Here is a 15,090-nt window from a genome sequence, read left to right as displayed (position 1 = left end):
ACAAATGCAGTTATCTCGTAGGCACAGGGGCCATGGTTTGAATGGTGCAGCAGATACAGTGGCCTTGGCCCAAACATTGTCAGAACTCCTCTAAACACATACTATTGCTACTACATCAATTAATTCGATTTCCCTCTTTTATTTTATTTTACAAAAAATTGCAATTACTTACCCAGACTATACCACTATTAACAGCACAATATATTGCCTTTTTATACATAAACAAGTCATAGCACTTTAACAGACTTTCTGTAATTTATATTGTACAACTACGCAGCAAGCTACAACTTACAATAAAAAATCTTACTATTAATCACATAAGGAAAACCTAAGGCATTTACCAATGCTTGTTCCTCCTTGTGGTTTTTCCTATGAGTCCCCTTTATATATCTGTTTTATTTTTTCCCTTTTGTCTGAACCGATTTTTTTTTTACAGGTGTTTCCTCCTGGTATATACAGTACAATTATATTTTTTGAAGTTTGTGATGATTTTTCTGTTTGACCATGGTTTGACTGTACAGCAAGCACTGGCTAAGCCAGTAGATCTGAGCTCTTAATAGTTTGCCAGTTCCATGCACTGCTACGTATCTTGGCCATTTTTAATTTGCTGTTATAACATGGCGAACAGTTATGTTAGCACAGTAAACTTAAAGTAAAATAAAGTGAAATAATGTTCACCAGAGCAGAAAAAGTAAACTATCGTCCGAGTAGCACTTAACAGGGCCAGGCCCTTTTTTTAAAAAACACAACTAGGAGGGTAGTAAAAAAACAAAGCGTGCAGGGGCCCAGTAGCATTATGCAGGTGCCGGTCATTATTTTAAAGGAAAAAGTCTGCTCGAGCAGCCGTGGTAGGATGAAAGTCATCCAGTCAGAACACTGTTAGAGTAAAATGCTCCTGGGTGGGATAGATTTAAGAATAGACAGGTAAACCAACAAATCCAGAGCAGATATTTGGGATACATTTCAAAGCCATACAATCATAGCAAGGGGCTCACCCAAAGCCCACCTTAAGTATATGGTATGTACTGGAAACAATAGGCCTGTCAGCAGACAGCTAAAGGTGTCTGATGCTGAGATATAAAAAGTCATATACATTTCATTAGATGGCTGAAAAATTGGCATTTGAATTGTCCATTTGTCTCCACCGACATCATTGTGTTCATTGACGCCAGCACTGCAGTGTAGTGCCATATTAGACAAAGACAGGGCAGAGTTCTCATTAGCTACTTGACTCGCTGTTAAGCAGACCAGTATTGCTGCCCACTAATAAAACGCCCAAACAGATTCCTTTTGAAGGCAGAATTGGAGAGGCCCTTTCATGTCTTCCTTAGTTGAACCTACCAATAGGCATTCCATATGGAACTGGGGACAAGGTCAGCATGAAGCTAGGGGACCTGTGTCGGGTTCTTTTCCTTCTTGTTCTTCTACCATCAGAGGACAGGTAGCTCCTCTTGTCAGTCCTTAGCCATATCCTACCTATCCTGTTAGGGATATGTGGGAACATGGGCTTCTGGTTGAGGTGGGTGTTAACCCTTCTCAAGCAACCACCACAATCCTTGTGAGTGTGAACCAAAAAAGTCAAAACATTAACCTGTCTGATTCTCTGTTAGCTTGGCACAAAAGTAATCAGGCTTAACTTAAAGGTAATGTCTTAAGTATTTATGCGGTACCAAAGTGGATGATGGACTGAGCGTTTGGCTTGGCAGTTCAGGCTGGACTGTTCCCATGAGGCACAGGGTCAGACTGATTTGCATATGGCCACGTCTGAACTGGGGTGGTGGAGTGAGCTAAAGAATGGTGATGGATTAAACCCAGATCAGTTGACTGGGGGTGAGTGTTTGATTTGCTCAAACGCTCCATCCATCATCCCCTTTCGTATCGTTAAGTATTTATGCAGCACACAAACCGTAAAAGTGAAACCCATCCTAAGAAAAATCCCACACCAATTTAGAAAATTAGAGAATAAAAAATTTGACAAAAACTAATTAAATCCAATCAGTAGAACCACAGTTATGAATTTTATTTTTTTTAGTGAAAAACAGTGCTTAAAAGATCAAATCACCAACCGCAGGCATATGGTCGCATGAGAACGGGGCAAGGTCAAAAGTTATGGCCGACCGTGATGGAGCACAAGGTCGATTGGGCCTGGTCTCTGCTTAGCTTCGGACTGGGATGAATTTTTAAAGAAAAATGTCCGAGAAGATAAAGTGGGCAAGCCAGCTAGCGGTGTCCGACGAGGTGTTTTTCATTAGGGAGCTACTAGATGAAGTCGCAGTGAACATTTCTATGTTCCAAGTCGAAAATCTCCAGCAGGAAGAAGCTGCAGGCTGTAGCCGGCAAGGACTTCATGAGGCAATGGAATCAACCACATAGAAGAGGTTTTTAGACCTAAGCAGAAAAGTTTTCCCTTGTGAGACGAGATTCTTTTGATAATGAACAGCTCACTTTGTCTGTGTGGACTATGATGTCCCTTTTGGGGACTTGGACATCTTTCTAATTCCTGAAACTAGACATTAGAGACCACAGGAATGCCTGGTTCTCCGGTGCAGTGTAAACTTTCAGGGAATTGTGAAGAGAACCACTGCATTTTTAGTTCTTCGTTAATTTCTTTGTCCTCCTTTATGTTGGGTAACATTTTAGGCCATTCCCCTTTTGAGGTTCTGGCTAACATTACAACTGTTCTTCCCACTTTTGTATCCAGAATTTGGGGAGCTTATGTCTGTGACCGAAGGTAGTCCGTTGCACAGTTTTGAGTCTAAGGGATGACAAAGGGAAGATGCTTTTGAAGTCCTTTGTAAATAGGTGGTGAATTAATTAAATTAGAACGTGATGAAAGCTACATTTCCCCCCCATTAAATTGACTGGTATCTGAGCTACAGTTGTCATGCCATATATCGTATGTTAAGTGCATTTCACCTTTAAATGCGTGGCCTCCTAAATAAAAAACCCATATTGCAAGGTACTTGGTGATGAATTTCTCTTTGTAAGTAATTACATTGCGAAATGCAACTACATCTCTGTATAGGCATATTTAGAGTGCTCTATGGAAAAAAAGGAACTCTTCAAATGGAAAGCAGTTATGTCAGTTTGAGATGATCCGTGACCAGACCAGTAGATCAATGCCGTAAGCACGCTTGGTAGTAACCGAACGTTGTAGAATAGGATTGATTTCCCCTTCTGCACAGGCCTGAAAACAAAATATGCAAGTCTTTGTGTGAAGGGACATCCTCTCCCATGTACCGTGGACCGAGTAATAGAATGTATTTTTGTTTTTTCACCAAAAGGCATTAACTCATCATGGCTGCAAACACAAAGCATTCTGGGAGCCCATGGCAATTAAAGTAGGTTGTTTTTAGCTCTCACCTGATACAGAGATGTGCTGTCGATTGCAAGACATTTTATTTGCTTACAGACGCTAACACTGGCACACTACCTCCACTGCTGTTTCACGAACTGCACCAACACTCTCGCCCCTCTCAAGAAAGCCACAGGGCGACACATCAAGAAAGCAATCTGGTTCACCCCTGCACTCAAAGAATCCAAGAGCTCCCGCCGACGACTCAAAGACATGGAGGAACAACAGAACCCCAGAAACCCGCACCGCCTACAGAGTAGCCACCACAGCACATCACCAACTCCTCAAATCCGCAAAAAAGAAATTCCTCCCAAGACCGAATCCCCACGTACGATCACAACACCAAATACCTCTTCTTCATCATCAAGGAATTTGCCAAACCCTGCAGCGAAACAACAGACATCCCACCCTCCCAAGACCTCTGCAACAGATTCTGTACCTTTCTTCACCTCCAGATTAAGATGATCCATGACAACTTTGACAACCAAGACCTCCGCACTGCTCCAGCTCCCACCCCCAGCGACACCACGCAACAGACCCTGATCACTTGGACCCCGCTCACGACAGAAGACACCTTAAAGACCATGAGGAGCATCCACTCCGGAGCACCCTCAGACCCCTGCCCATCCCACATCTTCCACAGATTCGTCAATGCACTCCAACTATGCCGGACGATCAACTGCTCCCTCAAAACCATCACATTCCCGATGACTGGAAACAGTCAACCCCCTCTTCAAGAAACCATCCGCAGACCCGACGGAACTCAAGAACTTCAGGCCCATTTTCCTGCTTCCTTTCGCAGCCAAGGTCATCGAAAAGGCTGTTACCTGGCTAGCAAGCTTCATAGAAGCCAACACCCATATTAGCAACTCTCTGGCTACATGCAAGACTTGTAAAAGGTACCATAAGGTACCAAGGGCACTGTGACCAGGGAGGACAAGGGGTGCATCACTATTTGTGCCACCCTTAGAAGCCCTGTATTCATTCATACAGACACTCACACAGACGTGTTTTGGTGCAGAACAAAGCGAAGAGTTGAAATGGCACACATGTGCCATGTCTACCACCCACTGCCTATGGCATAGGTCGGCCACCCCTCTAGCTGGGTGTACTATGCTACTGGTGATGGTACAGGTGTATGAGCCCCGTACCCCTGCAGTGTCTAAGTTTATTCTTAGACATTGTAATTGCAGTAATGCCATAAAGAGTATATGGTCTGGGAGTTTGCCATTACGAACTCCACAACTCTCCGCCAGGACTTGGAGCCCCCTCCTACTGAGCCTACGACAGACCCAAGACCTGCTGACCTTCAGGAGGACACTCAAGACCTCGCTGTTCGAGATCAGTAGCCCCCTCCTTCCTCCTCCCCCCCCCCCTCCCCAGCGCCTTGAGACCCTTTCGGGTATGTAGTGTGCTTTATAAATGACTGAATGATCGATTGATTGATAACTGGGAAGATTGACGTCAAATTTCTCAGCACATCAAACCCACTCTGATGCCAGTGTGGGATTTAATGAAAAATGCACCCAGATGTTATCTTAGAGATGCCCCCTAAAAAACGACCAGACTCTAGTGTCCTGGCTGAGTGGCTGCTAGTTAGCTGCCACCATCAGACATGTTTCTGGACCCCTGGGTTGAGAGCCTGCCGCTCTCTGGGTCCTGGAACAAAGCGCATCCTGGGTCGAGGTGCCAAGCCCCCTCCCCCAGGATGGGAAGAGTCCACGAAGGGAAGCTTGAAAGGCTTTCTGCCTTTGTAAGCTGATCCAGCCCTTTCCTGCTTCCAGCAACTGGACCCCAACGGTTCTGATCCCGCTTTTTGTTGGAGATTCAACGGGAAAAGCAAGATAGGAGGAGAGGTGTTATCACCTTTGCCTACCCCACCCCTCAGGTGGGGGAGGTGAGGTGAAGCACAACTCTCAGTCCCTGCCATCTTGAAGATGGGGGGGACCCAGCCAACCAGAGTGAGGCCTATGCCACCCTCCCACCGCAGAGTGGCATAATAGGGGGTGGACCCACCCCACGGAAGGGACCCATTGGTCCCGAACTTTACCTACCTGAAACACCCCTAAACGTAGTATTTAGGGGCAACCCTGAACCTTGCCTCCTCAGACAAGAAGCAACAAGGAGGACTGAAAAGCTGTGCTGAAGGAAGAAGAGGACACCAACTGACTTGGCCCCAGCCTACCGGCCTGTCGTGATCTCTACCTGCTCCAGTGAAATCTCGGTGTGTCATGTAGTCTAAGAACCTGCCCTGCCTTCCCCAACCAGACTTTGTGTCCCGTGATCACCAGATATGCTCACCAACAGACTCCAGCTCCGGCCAAATCTGCGAGTCTGTATACCTCTGGACCCGACGCCTACGGCCCGAGTTAGAGTGGCCTAACCCAACGAGGAGGTATCCCCGGTGATCCTTATCTGGGATCTGGTGATCCCTGACCTGCCTCAAGTCTCCAGTAGATGCCTGCTTCCCCTTTCTGGAGGATCCCCCAACCGTGACTGGAGCCGGTAAGAAAAAACAGATGCCAAAAGACACCCCTGCACCAGACGCCCCACGGTCTTGGGTGGCACTGTGTCCCGGCATCCCTCGACATCTCAACTTGCCTCTCCAACTACTGATCGCCTCCAGAAGATCTTCCCCCCCTAGCCTGCAGTGTTTGTTTCAACTGGAGAATCCCCGTAAAAACAACAGGGCACCCGATGCCAAAACGGCACCCTGCACCCAGCCCTACCTGGGCTGCTGTGGATGCACTTTGTGTTCTAAACCGGATACCCCTTTGCTCTGAGCTAAACCCTAGGAGCTTTGCTCCCACAACCTTGTGGCCTGCTTGCAAGCTGCCCCCAACGGAGGTCCCCTAACCCCCATTGGATAACATTGGACCTAAGCACTCTGCACCCGGCCTCCCTAGTGCCCTTGTACTAACCCCAGAAAACCAACTCCTAAAAACAAAGTACTTACAGTTAAACCGATAACAAGATAGGATTGCATTAACTGCTTTTCTGTGAAAAATGCTCTAAGTGTGGAGTTGGAAATCTTATGAAAAGTCATACCAGCAGTGCTTTAAATGGGCCAGTACTGTCCGGTACGGAGTATCGGTACTTTTTTATTTTGAGAGGGAGAGTACCGGCACTTCTTGAGAGAAATTTAATACTTTTAATTGGAGAGTACCGACACTTCTCAGTAACTAGCAGGTACTTTAGTACTGCAGACAAGTGTTATGATAACAAATTGCATTACTTACCTTTATCCAGGAAATGTCCAAGTGTGGTAGCTAGGTATACCACACTGTGTAAGAAAAGTAATCCAACAAACTACTCACAAAGTAACTGTATAGTAATTTCAACTGTTTATGAACGTTTGTTCTAGTTACTTGAGCTAGTTAAACTGTTGAATTGTAGTGGTTTTGTACGTTTAAGACTGTTTTGACTTACATTTTCATTTAACTATATAATTCCTTTAACCTTTGTTTTTTCCTCCCTAGGGCCTTTTTAGGCTGTGGGGGTGGGGGACCCCACCATTGGCCCACAGGAACAAGATGGTACAAGGGTTAAAAAGGCCCCATGGGTCAATCAGAGGGGTGTCCCTTGAACCAAACCGTCCAGGTATACCAGGATTTTTGGAGCTTATTAGCTCCAAAACTACTGAACGGTTTTACACCACATCACAAAAGCCTTCTTTCTGGACCAAAATGAAGGTTCTTGCGAATTTTGAAGTTATGGTCGGCAGTTTTTGCAGTAATGCTGTCCCAAAAAGTTTATGGAAAATACATGGTGATTTTGCTTTTTGCGTTCTCCCTTTTTCCTCTGCCCCTGCTTGATGAATCACCCCGAAACCTTCCAGGAAGGAGCTGAGGTGGATAACCTTTTTTTTTTTTTTGGAAAAGTTTTATGAAGATTTGTCAAGAGGCCAAAGGTATTAGTAAACCAAAACACCACTGATATATCTATATTACCTACTGGCGGTCGCCAGTAGGTAGTTATAGTTAGGATCGTTTTCCATAGGAAATCCACAACATTCTATTGGGAATAACTTTGGCGCAGATTGAGGGATCTGCCTGTAATTTTCCTTAAATTTGCCTCGCTGCGCTTCGCTCCTTCCCTGAAAGTTTTGGGGGGATTCGTCAAGCGGGGGCCGAGATAAAAGGGGGGTCCCAAAACATGTTTTCCCCATGTTAATTTCCATAGGGCAGTTGGACTCACTTTTAGCCCGAACGGCTGAATGGATTTCCACCAAACTTGGCAAAGTTGTAGGGACTGGTAGCCCGATGTGCCTTTGCTATGTCTAAAGATATGTGCTCCAGTGGATTTTGAGTAATTTAGGTGCAAAAAAATATATATATAAGCGCGCCCCGGTACGCGCACCGGGGCGTGTGCCAGCGCACTACGCGAGCGGAAAGCTGATTGGCTCTCGGGTGTCTGTCAACATTCCAAACAGTCCGGAGCGGCTGCCATCTTGTGTCTCGGTAGGATCGAGACACAAGAGGTGGCAAAAACAAAGGGGGAAATGACCATAAGGGGGCAGGGTAGACCCCCCCCCCCTGACCCCCTAGATTTGATGTGGGGGCCATAAAAAGGCCCTGCGGGGCAAATAATTTTTTTCTTTTCGATTTTCGCGGGGGGAGCGCCCAGTACGCGCACCGGGGAGCGTACCCTGGAGAAAAAAGAATGAGTTTTTTTTAAATGTAGCATTTTTTTAGAAATTGGAGGTAGTTCTGAAAAGAACTGTTTTTTTTTTTATTCTTTTTGTTTTATATTTTATTTTTTTGAACATTTGTAACTTTTTTTGGCTTTTATGAACAATTTTATATTTTTTTGTAATTTTTATGGGGACAAACAAAAAACAGGGAATTGTAAACGGCTCAACTGGAGCAAAAAAAATCAGGAAAAAATTAAGGTTTCTTTTTGCAGTTGTGGTTGTCTCCAGCACGGTTGATAAGTTTGATACTTTGCTCTCCATAGGAAATTGTAGTCCCGCAAAATATACAAACTATTTTAAAATCTCCAAACTGACGTTGGATATTTGGGACCATCTCCCTTGTCTCTGGACCCGATGGAGTGGGTTGTTTGCTTTGGTAGGTGCTGGGAGAAGATTGGGGAGGGTTTCTTGTCAGTTCTCTGACCTCTGCCGCAGCATAGTTGTTTGGGTGCCTGCGTTGCATATGGCGAATCATAGTATTGTTGCCAAAAGAATACTTTTTTGCAGGGTTCCCCCTGGAAAGTACAGTGCCACAGATGAGACATGTCACTTTGGGCGATTTAACTTTCTTTAGTCCCCTTGGGATTTTAAAAAACTCCCACACAATGTGCTCCTTTGGTTTATAGGGGGGATTATCTTCAGGCAGGAACGGCCTCTCCTCCTCCTCCTCCTCTTCCTCCTCCTCTTGTTCACCACCACTGTGGTGTTGTGGTGGTCCTTGTGGTGGTGGTGGTGGTGGTGGTGGTTGAGATGCTCCTGCTGCTACTGTAGCCATTTCTCACTTACTAGTAAAAGGTCTTCCTCAGTCAAAGTACAAAGTGAGAATGAGGAAAAAAGGTGGGGGCTTTCATCATTTGGAAAAAAAAACTGTTCTGAACCAATGAAAAGTGTTATTTTCAGGTCACATGACTCGACGCGCTTACGCCCCGGGGCGCGCCCCGACGCGCTTACGCTATCCGCCCAGGGGCGCGTAGCGCGATCTTATGCGCTCGGGCGCTTCCGGGTGCGCTTACGCCGTGCGTCAGACGCATCACGCGGCTACGTCACGATGTTTTTGTTCGCGGCAATAGCGCTAACGGGACGCTCACCGGTACGCGCACCGGGGCGCGCCGCAAGACTGCGCTTACCGGTGCGCTCACCGGTACGCGCACCGGGAGCGCCCCAAAGCAAAAAAAAACATGAACAATATACATAAGAAAAATAGCATTACATAAATATACAATATAGGATTCATTATAAAAAATATTATATTTCATAGCTATAGAAATTTGCTATTAAAAAAACCTTTGAAATTCACTGAAAAAAACATAGGTTTGAGGCCCTATATATAGTTAGGAATTAGCATTTACAAAACCTATGAAATTCACTGTAAAAACCATAGGTTTCACACCAGTTATAGTTAGGAATTAGCATTTAAAAAACCTATTAAATTCACTGAAAAAAACATAGGTTTGACACCAGTTATAGTTAGCTGGAAATTTTACTGACATAAAACCATTGAAATTCCCACGTTATAGTTAGTTGGACTCACTATAACTTGCGCGCCTGCAATGCACTGCTGATGACGTCGCATATTACATCTCTCATGACATCACTGATGACACCATCCTTGTGACAGAGTGACAGACCTCCTTTCAGTGTAATGTAACCCTTGAAACACATATTAAAAAATAGAAACTAAAGTTTAAAAAAAATGGAGATACCCATACCAGTTACAACAACCAATTCAGTAATTCCACCATCTATATACACATCCACTCATTCACCAACAGTTCTATATAGTCACTCACACATATACTCGCTCATCATATGTACTGATACACCTATACATCCTGTTACACACCGACAGTCATCCAAAAGTTACTCACACACATACTCACACATGCAAATAAACTATTGAACATCCATTTATTTGCATATACAGCTATACACACACTACCACCTTACTTCTAAGGAAACTTACACATACTTACTCTCTTAAACAATCACTTATAGAAACATACTTTTTTAAACAGGAACTCTTACAATCTCTCACTCTCACATATACTCACTTATATACATCAATACTCACATATACTAGATTAAAACATATGTAGTTACTGATAAAGACACTAGTGAGACAGTCATTCACTCACTAACACACATATACACACTCATCCACCCATACAGTCCTGCACATATGCTGTCTTCAAAACACATACAGTGAGTCAGTCATTGATGCATCTATGTGCTAAGTAATACCCCCACCAAACCATACAGACCTTTACATATACATATATAAAACATTTATTTTTCAGAAAGACACACATTCACTGGATGGTGTCATCAGTGATGTCATGAGTGATGTCACTGACCATGTCATGAGTGATGTAATATGTGACGTCATCAGCAGTGCATTGCAGGCGCGCAAGTTATAGTGAGTCCAACTAACTATAATGTGGGAATTTCAATGGTTTTATGTCAGTAAAATTTCCAGCTAACTATAACTGGTGTCAAACCTATGGTTTTTTCAGTGAATATTATATATAGATATATTTCCTTTGCATTGGTGTACAAACAGAGCTGATCATCTTAAATGTTATATTTGGACCTGGACTTTTGCAACCCATCAAAAATTGGCTCATGATCCACTAGTGAGTCTTGACCCACGTTTTGGGTAACACTGTTCTAAGCTGTGCTTGTGAGTCACAGACTATTTGGATTGTCAGCTGTTCACTGGCAGAGGTGCACAACAAAGACCGCAAATGCACTCAGCAGGGAGCTATTGCGCAACTGTGTACTATAATTCTACTCCTAAATTTTGCAACAGACCCCAGAAGGGGCATTTCGCAGATTGACTGTTTTTAATCTGTGCAGGCTAAACCATTTGAATCTTAAAATAGGTTCCTATTCTTTGTTGCCTCCGAGGTAGGTTTGCACTATATATTCTCTGAATCTTCAACACAGACTTGCTATAAAGTTATTTCATCCCAATTGGACTTACTTTACTAACTATGCTCTGTTTTACGCTTGGTGGAATGCTTGAATTATTTGGAGTTGGTGGTAATTACTTGTTGGATCAGTCTGTCTTTTTTTGCACAGAATACCACTCAAGGTAACACTGAACAGGGCAACCCAATCTTCCCTCAGGAGATGGATACGTAATGCAAACAGAAACTCCTGAACAAATTGTTTTAGAAAACCTTTCAAACCTACGTTAGACGATTGATCGATCCAATCAAGACAATCAAAGGGAATCCTCTTTTAAAATTGCACTCCTCCTTGTAACAAAGATGCTAATGCATTTAATTAATGAATATTCCTGTCTGCTTCTCTTTCAGTGATTTCTTGATTTTGCCTGGGTTTATTGACTTTACAGCGGATGAAGTGGTGAGTAAAGTTTGCGTTGTATTCTATGTTTTTTCCGCTGGCTTCTTGCACATGCTGACACCAAGGGGGCCTTGATTGCATTTCTAGGGTGTCACAAATGCTTCTGCAGGTGGCCTGGAAATGCGTCCTTGTCTGTTTGGCACGCCTCCAGGCTGTCTTAATTTACATGCAGAGTTTGAGTGCATAAAAAGTGTAGAACTGTAATCCGAAGTGTTCTGTCGGGCATGAGCTGGTGGGATCATCAATGAGGCTAAAAAGAACAAAAAATATTCAGCAGCTATTATGTTATTTTTTCACCTTCTGGTAATTGAATATAAAAAGAAAAGCCCTCACATCTTAAATTAAAGTAACTGCAAGTTAAACAAAATGGCGGAAAAGAAACTTTTTTTTTTTGATAAAAAAAAATGAAATCTGTTAGCTAATGCGTCTGTGCAGATATCGATGCATGACCAGTCTGTCACAGAATTGAATCCTGCTTGCTGTAGTGGTGAATGACTTGTGTATTTATTGTGCTACGTGGTCCAGTCTGTGGCAAAAAAAGCACTGTGCATATGTAAATCATTATGCAGATATAGATATTTTAGTAATAAGTAACCCGGCTATACGTAGAAGCGTTTTTATGTGTCCAGTAAAAGGACATTCTCAAACTCTACTTGTAACACCTTTACATTACCTCTAAAGAAGAATAAATCTTTGTCTCAGTGGAGGTCCAAGTGATTACATCACTTAAAGCCTGTACTAGTTCCCAAGCAGCCTTTGTTAGGTGCTTAACCATTGCACTGTTTTATGATCCTTCCTTGCATGACGGTCCAGTGCACACTTGCTGGGCCAGGGTTGCTTTGGGCTTCAGAGCAATGGCCCATGGTAGAGGCAAATGAAACCGAGTAGACAACTTTTTTTGGGTGACGGATAGATTGCAACGAGGGGGTGGGGGAGGAGTGATGGGAATCCATGTTTTTAACTTGGAAACAGCCCACTTTGCAAGATAGTTGGCATAATTAGTGAAGCAAGGTCCACTTGAGTCACTCATTACTAAATTCATAGACCTTTGGTTAATTGTAATTTAATCACAATTTATGCACTATTCAATCACCCCATGTTACATGACCAGATTAACGCAATATACGCCCAACTAGAACACTTCGTGTTTCAAAGTTCGCGGTTATCATGCCATGATGAAGCATTAAGCACTTATTTCACTGGAAGATAATCTGCGTCCTACAATTACAGTTTTGCTCATACAGGAAAAGTTGTTTTATCTGAAAATGTTATCATTAATCGAAGTTGATTTTGGAGGAAGAAGAACTGAAACGGCATGTTGAAAAGAAATGTATATTGTTTGAGGCCCTGATGAAGCGACATATATGTTGTGAAACACGTGTCGGCCAGTTTGTGGTGTTGATAAGGAATAGACATTTCTCCTGAGAAAATAATTCTTACTGATTTAACAGTTTTTTGTTTGACCTCAAACCCAGTCCATTTGTGTTTAGTTACTGTATTGTTCAGGTGTTGTCCCCGTGAATAGTCCCTTTCAACCGCAACCGTTGTTTGTTGTTCTTCTCCCATATTATGTGACGTCATGGAGGGAATTTTCATCTTAAAATTACTCTCATACCAGATGTCAGCTTTCAATGGTTTCCAGATCAACTGCTAGCTTGGGTGGCTGATATTTATCAATCTTCAACTGTAAATGCACAGCATGTTCTAGAGTCGAGACTGTTTCTCATTGAGGCACCGTTTGAGTCGGAGTAAGACCCATGTTTTAACATATTTGAACATGTATGCAGCAGGACGCTGCTTTGCTTAAATTGTCCGCTGCAACAATTTGTTTTAATACTTCATCCAGTAATTGAGTGTTTTGTGTGCTAGAAAGCTTCTGCATGCTCTGTCAGTTTCATTTTAAAAAGGTGAAAAACAAATCTTAATGGTAAGAGAATGTAAGCTACGGGATTTAAATTACATGCCCCAGAAGCATGGAGATGCCTGGTGTCGGCGATGTGCTGTTTCATCCAAGGCACATGTACAATCTGTTCCTTGCCTGATGCCACTTTTCAGGGCATGACCCTGTTCTGTCGGTGGTTAGATAATTGCGATAGTGTTATCATTCAGAAACCAGCCCATCAGCATGTCTGTGCCGTGTTTTCCCTTTAAATAACGTGATCTAAGTGACGTGCAGCCCTTTCATTTAGGGGGCCTCAGGTGTTCTTGCTGCCAGTGCAGGTCTTACCTCAGTTGACCCAACTACTTTTTTCTTGTAAAGTTGGGTAAGCACATTGAGAACTAAGTGCTGAGCAGGACGGGAAACGTTATTGCGATAGGGCGTGGGTCCAAATCCTAGTCCCAGGATGAGTAAACCAGTCTATACATGTGATGTTTTTAAGTTGGTAAAAACAGCAACTGAAGACCCTTTTAGCATGAGCTGCGCTGTTTTGAGCTCACTGAGCATGGAGACTGCAAGCTTTAGCACTACAAGCTGTCCTTGTGTTGCAAATGTTCATTATTAAGGTTCTTAGTTCAGTGGTTGTGTGGTCTTTGGCTTAAGCTTGCTTAGCTTGGCAACTGAAGAAATGAAGCTTCTGGTTACTCCTACTAGAGATCCTTCTGTCCTTAGAGCGCTGATCAAGTTCTACCTCCAGTTAAGAAAATGTCTACACTCTCAAGAAAGGGGTAGAAAAGAGAATTATGAAACAATAACCATGTTAAGGGCAGTGTTCGGTGCTTCATCTTGCAACAAAAATATAAGGTGCAAACATCCATAGTGCACCAGTGTGGCTTCATGGGTGAAGCTAGTACAAAAGCTCCATTTTCAAATCATGAGCAGATGTAATTTACTCCTAGAAATCCAGGAGTAATTCACAACCTAGTCAGGAATAGCTCAGGTTTTCAGGAAAAATGTTATCGTTCATATCTTAAGTGTTTAAATGGGTAAAAAGAAAGTGTTTAAATGGGTAAAAAAGTGCAGTCAAACTAAGGTGAACAATCTTGATAAATTCATTTTTGAAGGCTGGCCAAATCCTAAGAACATGCACATTAAAAAAGAAAAAAATGGAAACTCAAGTGAGCCTGTGAACCAAGCTTTACCCACCACAGTGCCCTTGTGGCCTCCCTTTCTGTTCATATTGGGGGTAATCAATTTTTTTCTGTCGTTCCGGCAAATGGATGAATATCCACTAAAAGGATCTGCTGGTTCTGCTGTTTTTTAAATAACATGTACCACCGACCGCCAGGCTCTTCCTGGCCCCTTTCCCCGCTGATGGTACCTGTGAAGGCCACTATTTCAAAATGAGGTTGGACGGATGTGGATGCCAAGAGTCTGCACTCATGTTATTGGTCCCTTTACATCACTTTTCTGGATGAAGCATCAGACTTCTCAGGGCAGTTCTACTCTCTGCATTCTTGCTACACATAAGGGTAGCTCCTTCGCTTTGGCCTAAGCCTACCTTTCATCACCTTGACCCTCTCCCTGCTGTCATCAATGCGGCCCTCCGGCATGCACTTTGCGGCTTTTGGGGGAAATGTTTGTAAGTACCCCTGTGTTATCACATGCTTTCGCTTGTAAGACACTAGTGTTTGCAAAAAAGGTCTTGGAGCCCGCCCATTGCTTACAGTTCATTTGTTTGTGTCACTTCTTTGCTGACTCCTAATTAGACAGGCCAGTGGCACTTGTGGTTTT

General features: G+C 43.4%; 1 protein-coding gene across 16 annotated transcripts in view; it reads left to right on the top strand.

Moving 5' to 3' along the window:
* The window catches only part of IMPDH1 (inosine monophosphate dehydrogenase 1), a 378,440-nt gene that overhangs the window by 224,341 nt on the left and 139,009 nt on the right, over nucleotides 1-15,090 (top strand). For all 16 annotated transcript variants that reach the window (XR_013607683.1, XR_013607684.1, XR_013607685.1 and 13 more), the window contains one exon: nucleotides 11,369-11,417. Coding sequence is in view for 7 of the 16 variants with exons in the window: in XM_078677710.1 (XP_078533836.1) it covers nucleotides 11,369-11,417 (49 nt within the window). In the remaining 9 variants the exon portion in view is untranslated. The remainder of the gene's footprint in view (nucleotides 1-11,368; nucleotides 11,418-15,090) is intronic.

This window comes from Lissotriton helveticus, chromosome 1_1 (genome assembly GCF_964261635.1).
Source record: "Lissotriton helveticus chromosome 1_1, aLisHel1.1, whole genome shotgun sequence".
NCBI lineage: Eukaryota > Metazoa > Chordata > Amphibia > Caudata > Salamandridae > Lissotriton > Lissotriton helveticus.
This window is presented reverse-complemented; position numbering and strand designations above follow the sequence as displayed.